General features: G+C 45.4%; 2 protein-coding genes across 21 annotated transcripts in view; both read left to right on the forward strand.

Annotated features, from left to right (window-relative positions):
• enah (ENAH actin regulator) overlaps positions 1 to 7,894 on the forward strand; it is a 47,244-nt gene extending 39,350 nt beyond the window's left edge. For all 20 annotated transcript variants that reach the window (XM_078942508.1, XM_078942514.1, XM_023953002.2 and 17 more), the window contains 7 exons: positions 1,478 to 1,623; positions 2,029 to 2,077; positions 2,611 to 2,662; positions 2,756 to 2,822; positions 3,714 to 3,798; positions 4,047 to 4,104; positions 4,207 to 7,894. In XM_078942508.1, coding sequence (XP_078798634.1) covers positions 1,478 to 1,623; positions 2,029 to 2,077; positions 2,611 to 2,662; positions 2,756 to 2,822; positions 3,714 to 3,798; positions 4,047 to 4,104; positions 4,207 to 4,244 — 495 coding nt within the window. In that variant the 3' untranslated portion in view covers positions 4,245 to 7,894. The remainder of the gene's footprint in view (positions 1 to 1,477; positions 1,624 to 2,028; positions 2,078 to 2,610; positions 2,663 to 2,755; positions 2,823 to 3,713; positions 3,799 to 4,046; positions 4,105 to 4,206) is intronic.
• On the forward strand, positions 164 to 1,452 carry LOC144990213 (uncharacterized; the record flags this gene model as incomplete). The annotated part of the gene is made up of 2 exons (XM_078943237.1): positions 164 to 189; positions 270 to 1,452. Coding segments are annotated over exons 1-2 (1,209 nt in total), but the record flags the coding sequence as incomplete, so codon positions are not given.
• Positions 7,895 to 12,329: the final 4,435 nt, after the last annotated feature.

The raw sequence follows: 12,329 nt of genomic DNA on the forward strand, positions 1-12,329 counted from the left end.
TAAGGCCCCCCCCCCCCCCCGAATCCGTGAAGATAGGATAAAAAGTTGCAGATAGCTTCACTCATTTGTATTTATTTATTTAAATTAGGACAATGCATATTAAGAGTTTCATCAGGATAGAAGGTTCAACAATTACATTTACAACACAAGACAAAGGAACAATATGAAGATATTTACAATAAAACACGAGTATAAACAAACCAAGAAAACATTATTAACAGTATTTATCCTTTTTCCTGTTTCCTTCGCTTTGTTTACATTTCCTAAAGAAAAAGACCCCGGAGACGTGCAACAGCATCACACGGGGGCTGTCATGCACGCACTTACTCCTGCACGCACTTGTGCACATGCTTGTGCACTCACTCGTGCAAATGCTCGTGCACATGCTTGTGCAGTCAATCGTGCAAATGCTCATGCACAGACTCGTGCACATGCTCATGCACAGACCCGTGCACATGCTCGTGCACTCACTCGTGCACATGCTCATGCACAGACTTGTGCACATGCTTGTGCACTCACTCGTGCACATGCTCATGCACAGACTCGTGCACATGCTTGTGCACTCACTCGTGCACATGCTCATGCACAGACCTGTACACATGCTCGTGCACTCACTTGTGCAAATGCTCATGCACGGGTCTGTGCACATGCTCATGCACAGACTCGTGCACATGCTCGTGCACTCACTCGTGCACATGCTCGTGCACAGACTCGTGCACATGCTCATGCACAGACCCGTGCACATGCTCATGCACAGACCCGTGCACATGCTCGTGCACAGACTCGTGCACATGCTTGTGCACTCACTTGTGCACATGCTCATGCACAGACTCGTGCACATGCTCATGCACAGACCCGTGCACATGCTCATGCACAGACCCGTGCACATGCTCGTGCACTCACTCGTGCACATGCTCATGCACAGACTTGTGCAAATGCTTGTGCACTCACTCGTGCACATGCTCATGCACAGACTCGTGCACATGCTTGTGCACTCACTCGTGCACATGCTCATGCACAGACCTGTACACATGCTCGTGCACTCACTTGTGCAAATGCTCATGCACGGGTCTGTGCACATGCTCATGCACAGACTCGTGCACATGCTCGTGCACTCACTCGTGCACATGCTCGTGCACAGACTCGTGCACATGCTCATGCACAGACCCGTGCACATGCTCGTGCACAGACTCGTGCACATGCTTGTGCACTCACTTGTGCACATGCTCATGCACAGACTCGTGCACATGCTCATGCACAGACCCGTGCAAATGCTCGTGCACTCACCCGTGCAAATGCTCGTGCACTCACCCGTGCACATGCTCGTGCACTCACTCGTGCACATGCTCGTGCACAGACTCGTGCACAGCTCCCTTGTCTTCTCACATCCTCAGAGGTGGTTCCTCCTGTACAGCTGTTGTGATAAACATGTTCCTTGAATCTGAAACAAAGGAACGTTCTCCGGGTTCTCCTCCAGAATGACGATCCAGGAGCAGCTGTGGCTTCTTCTTTATCCGGGTGTGTGGGGGCCAAGTCAGACGCCAGAGGGAATGGGCTCCTGGCTGGAGGAGGAGGAGGTGGAGGAGGACTAATGGAAGAAATGAGCGCCTTACTGGCCAGGAGGTAACCAGACTTCAACATTCTCATGGATTAGCATGTTTACAAAAGCACATTAGCTAATTAAATATATTTTATTACTAGGATTTTATATTTTAATGTTCTTTGGAGAACAACTCTACTTAAGATGATTTTTCTTCCAACAATTTTAAGACAAATGTGTGCTTATTTAGTTTGAAGTATTTAACAAATGGTTTCTTTTTATCTTGCTTTTATGCGGCTTTTGCTTTAATATTGTCATGATTCTTGGATGTGTTCATCTTTAGATGCTTTTAGGAAGGAACCTAAACGTTTTGTTCATCATTTGATCCCCCTTTAGATCCTTTTTTGTTTCCTGTAAAGTTTAGATCTTGAACATCATTGAAAAATGTTGTTACGACCACATCCAAGGATTTGTTTCTGATCTTACAGAAGAAGAATCGCAGAGAAGGGTTCTTCACCTGAACCTGACCAGAGATCGGTGAGTAGAACCCTCCAGCCCTCTCACCTAAAAGTCCCGCTCCCATCAACCCTCTTTTCATCATGGTGATGCAGTTGTAAGCCAAGATCCATAAACATGCGTTGGTTTGTCCGGCCCCCACCGTCCAAAAACATGCTTCTTTGGTTCATTTAAATCACCCATTGGTTTGATGTGAGTATGGTCGTGGCCCCGCGATAGACTGGAGACCTATCCAGGATGTCCCCTGCCTTCGCCCACGAGCAGGGATAGGCCCCAGCAGCCCTGTGTCCCCGACAGGGACAAAACGCCTTAGAAGACGAATGAACAAACATATAGGATCTTCGCGAACAGCATCATGTGATCCTGATTCATAACGATTGGAATAGAGAAACCCTAAGAAATGTCGTTTTCTTTAGAAATGTCTTCCATCATCAAGAAACACCATACCCAGTTTCCCCTGGAGGGGGTCTGTAAGAAGGTTCAGCGTTCTGATCCTTCATGCAGATCAGCTGCTGGTTCTAATCCTCTAACACCTGTGTGGCTTTGCTCTGCAGGAGGAGGCTGACTTAAGCTCCACCCCCAAAGTACCATCATGTAGCACACCAGGTGAGTGTTGGGTGGAATGATTATATGTGACAGGTGCATGTGCACACGCCCCCGAGTTCATGATTTTCACTGATGCCCCCTCCCCCACTGCAGACATGCCCAGGAAGCCATGGGAACGAACAAACACGGTGAACGGCAGCAAGTCTCCCGTCATCGGAAGGTACCGGCTCACCTGCACAGAATAATCCAGAACGTGAACAGGATGCCATGCCAGGAGGGGGAGGGGCTTATGCTTGGATGGCTCCGCTGTGTAGGACACGTAGGACACCAGGGGTTCGATTCCCAGAGGGGTGCTGAGCTTCATTCAGCGAGGGTCCTGGGGCAAGACCCCGTATGCTACTGCTAACGTTGTAGCCACAATCTGAGGGCCCTCTTCAGGCTCTGCTGTTGCTGGGAGCATGAAAATCGCTATGGTGACCCAAACTAAGGCCTGGGGAGTCCAATGTTCATCCATTCCAAGGGGGGGCTGGGATCAAGTGACCATCCAGCAGGGGGCAGCACTTTCTGCTTGGGCATTTCAGGATGAAGAACATTGAAGTTTTCTGCTGTTAGTGGTTCCAGAAAATCCATCTTAGTGGCAAGTTTACTGACCCCCACCCACCCCCAGGCACGCCCATCTTACAGACACCCACCCCCACGCACACACACAACATTATCTTTTTAAAGTCACAGCAGCTGCTGAAGGACCCCTTATCCCCACCCCCAGATAAGATGATAAGCTTGAAAACAGACGGCTGTACTCCTCTGGCGTAGAACCAGCAAACGTCTTCTGCAGGAACCTGTGTTGTTCTGGCAGCATTCCTGTTTGCTGGAGGTTCCCTTGCTTCTGTTCCTTGTTCTGGCTGAACATAATAAAGATCATTAAACAGCTGAGGATCCTCTGACTCTGAAAGAGAACCTCTAAAAAGGTTTGAATCCTGTTGATTGGACAGAGTGTGCGTTTCGTACGGTATGGTTCTGGGACCTCCTCCATGGTTCCTGCATGGTTCCATTAGGACTTAATGTTTATGGGTTCTTGTTGTGCTGATTGACTTTGTGTTTGTCTGCAAAGGCTAAAGTCCACACCGACGCCCACATCATCTTTAAGTGCCAATGGCGTTTCAGCAGAAGCTCTGGACTATGACCGACTGAAACAGGTGAGTCAACGTTCTGTCCCTAATTTCTCAGGAACGGGTTTCAGGTTCATCTTTCAGGTAGAACCTGAAGGCTCCAGACTCTGCTTGTTTGCCTTCAGGTCTCTGTGGAATTCTCTGGAACAGATATCTCATCCTTACAGATTCTGGTCTGAAGGGAGCAGATGAAGTTCTTGGACGTCTTTGTTTATCTGACTGACCGTCTTTGTGGATGTTGGACAGTTAACTGTGAGCTTGTTTGTTGCTTTTAGGACATTCTTGATGAAATGAGGAAGGAACTGTCCAAACTAAAGGAAGAGCTTATTGATGGTAATGATCAATGTCTCCATCTTTCACTAGAAGTGACATTGAGTCTGCCTTCCGTGTGTTTATGGTCATGTGATCAAGGCCGCCGTGTCTCTGTGTTTTCAGCAATCAGGGAGGAGCTGGGGAAGTCCAGCACGGCATGAAGGGCCCAAAGCCGCTCTTCCCAACATCCATGTGACCAGAAACGACCCATCAGCCAGCAGAGGAACCACGGACAGATCAGGAGACAATGTCTGACCGCGGAGGACGTTTCGCTGATGGAGGAGCTCTATGCAAACATGAAGCCCCACAAAGACAGAACTCTGCTCCTGCAAAACCCTGGACTCCTGTCATTTCCCATCAGGCCTTCTGTTAGGCAGAGCTGCACAAATGGAAGCTGGGGGCCGGGGTTATCTATTTTTCCCATGATGCCATAGGAGTAGCATGTGCATGTGCGGATGTGTGAGAGGAGCTGACGTGCACGTTGGACTAGTCTTCCTCAGATTTTACCCTGAAAATGCACAAAGATTCGATTCAAAGAGAGTTTTTAACGACCACATCTGTGTCCAGGAATGTACGGCCATGTCAGCGTGTTCAGTTCCTCCTCCATACTCAGTCCTCTGTCCCCCCATCATGCTGGTCCACCTCAGAGACCGTGTCAGAGAACTGCAGTGACGGAGTGTGACCCCCTTCCAGAAAAGGGTTTACGTCCGGCTCCGCTGTCATGAAGTCCATTCAGTCGCCATTTTTCTGCGTTATGGATGCCGCCATGTTGGAGCCATAAGTCGTCAGTAAGCAGTAATTGATCCGAGTCAGAGTTTCTATGGGAACCACTCTCACCAATCAGGAGTGAGATGATTATCAAGAACATGTTAGAAAAAAAATATCAGACCCAGAGCGGTTCTTCTGACCAGTAGAATGACTAACACCTGATCATTTATCTATAGATGTCTGTGGGACTTTGGCTTCTTGGATACCACTACCTGTTTGGAACACCAGGGGGGCGGGGCCACTCTGTCCAGTTCTCATTTACAGTTAATGACCGCAACCAACCATGCAGGCCTGGGGGGTACAGTGTTTGTAGATAGAGATCTACGTGTCTTTACAAGCAATAAGTATAGCATTTTCCAAAGTGGCTGGTTCTCTTCTCTGCAGGACAGCAGGAACCGGAACCATAGATAGAGCTGTTCCGTCGTATCTCAGTTTCAGACAGAACTGTTCCGTCATATCTCAGTTTCAGACAGAACTGTTCCATCGTATCTCAGTTTCAGACAGAACTGTTCCATCGTATCTCAGTTTCAGACAGAACTGTTCCATCGTATCTCTGTTTCAGACAGAACTGTTGCGTCGTATATCAGTTTCAGACAGAACTGTTCCGTCGCATCTCAGTTTCAGACAGAACTGTTCCGTCGTATCTCTGTTTCAGACAGAACTGTTCCGTCGCATCTCTGTTTCAGACAGAACTGTTCCATTGTATCTCAGTTTCAGACAGAACTGTTCCATCGTATCTCAGTTTCAGACAGAACTGTTCCATCGTATCTCAGTTTCAGACAGAACTGTTCCATCGTATCTCGGTTTCAGACAGAACTGTTCCGGTCGTATCTCGGTTTCAGACAGAACTGTTCCGTCATATCTCAGTTTCAGACAGAACTGTTCCATCGTATTTCAATTTCAGACAGAACTGTTCCATTGTATCTCAGTTTCAGACAGAACTGTTCCATCGTATCTCAGTTTCAGACAGAACTGTTCCATCGTATCTCGGTTTCAGACAGAACTGTTCCATCGTATCTCAGTTTCAGACAGAACTGTTCCGGTCGTATCTCGGTTTCAGACAGAACTGTTCCCGTCGTATCTCAGTTTCAGACAGAACTGTTCCATCGTATCTCGGTTTCAGACAGAACTGTTCCGTCGTATCTCAGTTTCAGACAGAACTGTTCCGTCGTATCTCAGTTTCAGACAGAACTGTTCCATCGTATCTCGGTTTCAGACAGAACTGTTCCGTCGTATCTCAGTTTCAGACAGAACTGTTCCATCGTATATCTGTTTCAGACAGAACTGTTGCGTCGTATATCAGTTTCAGACAGAACTGTTCCGTCGCATCTCAGTTTCAGACAGAACTGTTCCGTCGTATCTCAGTTTCAGACAGAACTGTTCCATCGTATCTCGGTTTCAGACAGAACTGTTCCATCGTATCTCTGTTTCAGACAGAACTGTTCCGTCGCATCTCAGTTTCAGACAGAACTGTTCCGTCGTATCTCTGTTTCAGACAGAACTGTTCCGTCGCATCTCTGTTTCAGACAGAACTGTTCCGTCATATCTCAGTTTCAGACAGAACTGTTCCATCGTATTTCAATTTCAGACAGAACTGTTCCATTGTATCTCAGTTTCAGACAGAACTGTTCCATCGTATCTCAGTTTCAGACAGAACTGTTCCGTCGCATCTCAGTTTCAGACAGAACTGTTCCGTCGTATCTCTGTTTCAGACAGAACTGTTCCGTCGCATCTCTGTTTCAGACAGAACTGTTCCGTCATATCTCAGTTTTAGACAGAAATGTTCCATCGTATTTCAATTTCAGACAGAACTGTTCCATTGTATCTCAGTTTCAGACAGAACTGTTCCATCGTATCTCAGTTTCAGACAGAACTGTTCCATCGTATCTTGGTTTCAGACAGAACTGTTCCATCGTATCTCAGTTTCAGACAGAACTGTTCCATCGTATCTCGGTTTCAGACAGAACTGTTCCGTCGTATCTCAGTTTCAGACAGAACTGTTCCATCGTATCTCTGTTTCAGACAGAACTGTTCCGTCGCATCTCTGTTTCAGACAGAACTGTTCCGTCGTATCTCAGTTTCAGACAGAACTGTTCCGTCGTATCTCAGTTTCAGATAGAACTGTTGCGTCGTATCTCAGTTTCAGACAGAACTGTTCCATCGTATCTCAGTTTCAGACAGAACTGTTCCGTCGTATCTCGGTTTCAGACAGAACTGTTCCATCGTATCTCGGTTTCAGACAGAACTGTTCCATCGTATCTCAGTTACAGACAGAACTGTTCCATCGTATCTCAGTTTCAGACAGAACTGTTCCATCGTATCTCAGTTAAAGATAGAACTGTTTCACCGTATCTCAGTTTCAGTATAAGATGATCGAAAAAATGAGCTGATGGAGAACCCAGTTCTGAGCAAAGCCGATCATGGGCACTATCCTCTCCTCGCCAAATGTCCTCGCTGCGCCCTCATCCATTTATCTAGTGATATTCCTCCATGTCTCGGACCCCGCCTGACTAAGGTTCCTCTGGAGGGCTGGTGATGGTCCGCAGCTTTGTCATTTTCTGGAGCAGCACATGGTTGAGCTGGTTCATCAAGAACGTTTCCACCGTGGCCAGACTGTCAGGCTCCGCCCCCCTCGTGGGCGTGCATCAGACCTCCTGTCGTTTTTCGTCTTCTTTGGTTCCATGTTGTCTTCATCATGGTCTGTGCCTTGTTCCCGCTCTGCGTGTCAAAGACCTACAAAGGCATCATCGCTGTTCTGCCCCCCTCCAGCTCCTGGGGGGGGCGGGGCGACTGTGGAGCTGCTCTTCTCTGAAGGACTTTTATTGATTTGTTTCTTTAACCTTCCATGAGGTGGGTTGGCGGTGGTGTGCTCCTTCCATGCAGTCTCGCTGTCAGCCTTACATGGTGGGGGGAGGGGGGCTGTGTGGCCACATAGGTGTGATTCTTCATGTTTTGCGTTGTAACATACTGTATTCATGTTAAGCAATGGTTTCTTACATGCTAGCATACTGTTCTCCTGAAACAAATAAAAGGTGATATTCCAGATGTTTTTCTGTGATGAAGACCAAGGAGGAGGTTCATGGAGGGGGGGAAGGAGGAGGGGCTCAGATGGAGGGAGGGGATTCGCTGTAGCCACACCTGAGGGGAGAACTGGACAAGGTTTATTCGGAAAAACTAGGTTCACTGAGAGATGCTCCACAGATCAGTGACGATTCTGAAAAGCGTTTTTCAGCAGAGATTAGAAACGAGAGCTGAATGTTGTTTCTGTCCAAACGTCATTTTTAAAGCTTCCAGCCTGTTTTTTTGTGACCGTAAACTCACAGCTTGATTTTGATGGTACAGAAAAAACATTTGTGGGGGAACCTGCAGATGAGAAGACCCTCCCCGAGCTCCACCCTCTGGTCCGGCGTGAATGATGGCGTGCTCTGTGGGCGGATCAGAAACGGCTCCTGCACAGCTTCTGCACTTCCGTTGAAGTTTGGTTTGCAGCAGAAAACTTGCAGTTACAGGAAACCAAAGAGGAGGAAGCTGAATGAGGGCAGCAGCGCTTTGATTGGGCAGTTTGAATTTTGAAAAATCACTTCCTTCTAATCACCTTTAAACAGGTGAAATATGGTCAATTTTGGCGCCGTGACATCATCAGCTCCTCCTGTAGTCTTGTGGATGAATGATCAGGTTTATCTTAGATTATTATATGAATGAGAAAACAAACAGATTTATTGTCTGTAGTTCTTATGAACCAGCAGCAGGTCGTCCATTTAGCTCTGATGCCTTCAGTGATGTCGTTCTTTGTCTTTTATGCAGACAGAGTCATCCAGCATCAAAGCAAAGCTCTAGGCTCCTCTCAGAACCCAAAATAAAGCACAGCCATCCGTTTTAGGTGGAACCTGAACAGGCCAGTGGCTCCAAGAACTAACGGCTGGATCCTCACTTATACAGTGGTGGACAAAATAGTTGGTACCCCTCAGTTAAAGAAAGAAAGTCCACAATGTTCACTGAAATGACGTGAAACGTTCAAAAGTAACAATAAATTAAAATTTATTGAAAATTAAATAATCAAAATCAGCCATTACTTTTGAGTTGTTGATTAACAGAATTATTAAAAAATACAAACTAATGAAATAGGGCTGGACAACAATGATGGTTCCCATAACTTTATATTTTGTTGCACAACCTTTTGAGGCAATCACTGCAATGAAACGGTTTCTGTATTTGTCAATGAGCCTTCTGCACCTGTCCACAGGTATTTTGGCCCCCTCCTCATGAGCAAACTGCTCCAGTTGTCTCAGGTTTGACGGGTGTCTTCTCCAAATGGCATGTTTCAGCTCCTTCCACTGATGTTCAATGGGATTCAGATCTGGGCTCATAGAATCCACTTCAGAATAGTCCAACGCTTTTCTTTCAGCCATTCTTGGGGTTTTTTGGCTGTGTGTTTTGGATGGCTGTCCCGTTGGAAGACCCATGACCTGCCACTGAGACCAAGCTTTCTGACACTAGGCAGCACATTTCTACCCACAATGCCTTGATCATCTGGAGATTTCATTCAACCTTCCACAACTTCAAGACACCCTGTGGCAGATGCAGCAAAGCAGCCCCAAACCAGAACTGAGCCTCCTCCATGTTTCACAGTAGGGACAGTGTTCTTTTGGTTGGATGCTTCATTTTTGAGTCTACCAACATAGAGCTGATGTGTCTTACCAAAAAGCTCCAGTATGGTCTCATCTGTCCAAAGGACATTTTCCCAGAATGCATATTTGCAAATTCCAGTCTGGCTTTTTGATGATTTCCTTTCAACAGTGGTGTCCTCTTTGGTCGTCTCCCATGAAGTCCACTCTGGCTCAAACAACCATGAATGGTGCGATCTGACACTGATGTACCTTGATCTAGGAGTTCACCTTTAATGTCTTTGGAGGTTGTTCTGGGCTCTTTGGAGACAGTTCCAACTATCCGTCTCCTCCATTTCTCATCAATGTTCCTCTTCCATCGTCCAGGGAGGTTGGCTACTGTCCTGTGGGTCTTAAACTTCTGAATAATATGTGCCACTGTGGTCACAGGAACTCCAAGCTGCTTAGAGATGGTTTTATAGCCTTTACCTTTACCAGGTTTGTCTATAATTGTGTTTCTAATGTCCTGGGACAATTCTCTCCTTGGCTTTCTGTTGTCCATGTTCAGTCTGGTTCACACCTTTTCACTATTTGTCTCCCTTTAAATAGGCAGACTGACTGATTATGGGTTTGAAAACAGCTGTGATGTCAATGAAAGGACAAACCTGAGTTCATCATGACCTCCTGGACAATTAGTTCTCAGTCTTTTATGGAGGTACCATCATTTTTGTCCAGCCCTATTTCATTAGTTTGTACTTTTAAATAATTCTGTTAATCAACAACTCAAAAGTAATGGCCGATTTTGATTATTTAATTTTCAATAAATTGTAATTTATTGTTACTTTTTTACGTTTCAAGTCATTTCAGTGAAAATTGTGGACTTTCTTTCGTTAACTGAGGGGTACAAACTATTTTGTCCACCACTGTATGTGATAATGTTCAACCAACAACACTAAACGCTGAAACACTGGACAACCACAAGCAAAGCATAGAACACATACTCCCATAATGCACCTCCACGGAGCAGGATCCTCAAAACACTGAAAATAAAAATCTAATGTTTGCAATCATGATCTTCCTCAGCAGAAAGTACTATGAAGCAATCTTGAGTATATGGTAAATGTGTGTTTATGGGTGAATGTGTGTGTGACGGAAAAGCGCTTTGGGCCTTCAAAGAAGGTAGAAAAGCGCGATAGAAGTATGCACCATTGACCATTCTGTTCATCTCACATCCATCAGGTGAGGATGTTTTGTGGTGAACGGATGCATCAAGTGGTTCTGTTTACATACGTCTGATGTGCAGAAACAGTCGTGACTGAATACACAGGTTCTCATTCAGGTTGTTGCGCTGTAGAAAATCAGCCCTGGAGGATTCTTGCACTTTCATTACATTTCAATAGAAGATAAGATGATCCGTTATTTGCCCCACAACGGGGAAATTTCAATGTTGCAGCATCACAACTAGATGTAGAGAAGGAAAAGTATGTACAAATTAAACTTGTCTCATATTTACTAAAGCTTAAAGTAAGAAAAAAAAGGGAATTGCACCAGGGGTCATAATCATTTGCTTAAAAATGCAGACATGTTTTAACCCTTGTGCTATCCTATGACCCCCCCCCCCCCTTCCATTGACGTGTTGTCCCTACCATGACAAAGGTGGATAAAGGTGGAAAGATTTCCTGTAATCCATGGACACCAGTGAAGATCACAAATCATTGAAGAAAAAAGGTTCAGAGCACTGTCTAGTGGGTCTAGATGACCCACCTCCCAATGGTAAAGTCGCTAGGATAGCACAAGGGATAAAGGGACTGAGATAAACACATTTCCAACTTTGTTTATCTCACAGAGGAAATGCAGCATTCCGTCCAATCACAGAGCTCCGTCTTGGTGTCAGACTGGAAATTGTATCGGCCAGTCCAACAGTCTGCTTTGTGAGTTCTGAATGTTTGACAGGTTCTGAATGTTTGACAGGTTCTAAAGGATTGAAGGGTTCTGAAAGTTTGACAGGTTCTGAATGTTTGACAGGTTCTGAAAGTTTGACGGGTTCTGAAGGCCTCTGGCAGAGAACCGGACAGCACAACCTAGCGGACATACTGGATGAAGACACTTCCATGATGTTCCGTAAACTCTCCAGGTTCTCCAACACCTTCTTACCAGGACACAAGCTCTCTCGTCTCTGTGTCTCAGAGAAATCCTCTGACAGAACAGATGTAAAGATCAACCGTTTTCTGGATGTCATTTTTACCCATTCATTCTTCAAGACCACCACAAAACTGCACAAGGGGGGGGGGGGTAACACATCATGAGGAGAAGAATGGTTCTTGTTTGGTTTTATTTGATTATAAATACATTTAAAAGGTTCTTTTTAAACATAAATGTAGCTTTCTGAAGTACCTCAGATCAAACAAGCAGATCATGGAGACCCCCCCAGGTATAAACATGTCCTCCAAGCCAAACATATTACTTTAACTTTTAATTGTTCACCATGTTGTAAATTGACATATTTACTTCTACTGCTTATACAGATTAACTTTATTTATTTTTTCATATCTCAGTTTTAAAATATTTATTTTGTGAATATTTATGTTGAAAAGATAAGTGTAATTATTTAGAAACTAATTTTATGTAGGTGTGAAGTCCTTTCCTATTTTTTGTGTTCATTTAATATTTTTCAGTGACGTCCTTCTTTCTGAATCCATCCGACCTCTTCGTCCTATTTTAGCTCGCGGACGGGATGCGGGGGGAGGGAGGTGATGAGGTTAACACTTTTTCGCTTAAACCCTTTTGACTGACGGTAAATTGACACCAGTAAACAAGGCGCTTGCTGCTCCTAAACAACCAATCACTGTATGATGACGTTTTGCCATCAACCAA

This window comes from Oryzias latipes, chromosome 24 (assembly GCF_053564925.1).
Source record: "Oryzias latipes strain Hd-rR chromosome 24, Olatipes_Hd-rR_3.1".
Taxonomy (NCBI): Eukaryota; Metazoa; Chordata; class Actinopteri; order Beloniformes; family Adrianichthyidae; genus Oryzias; species Oryzias latipes.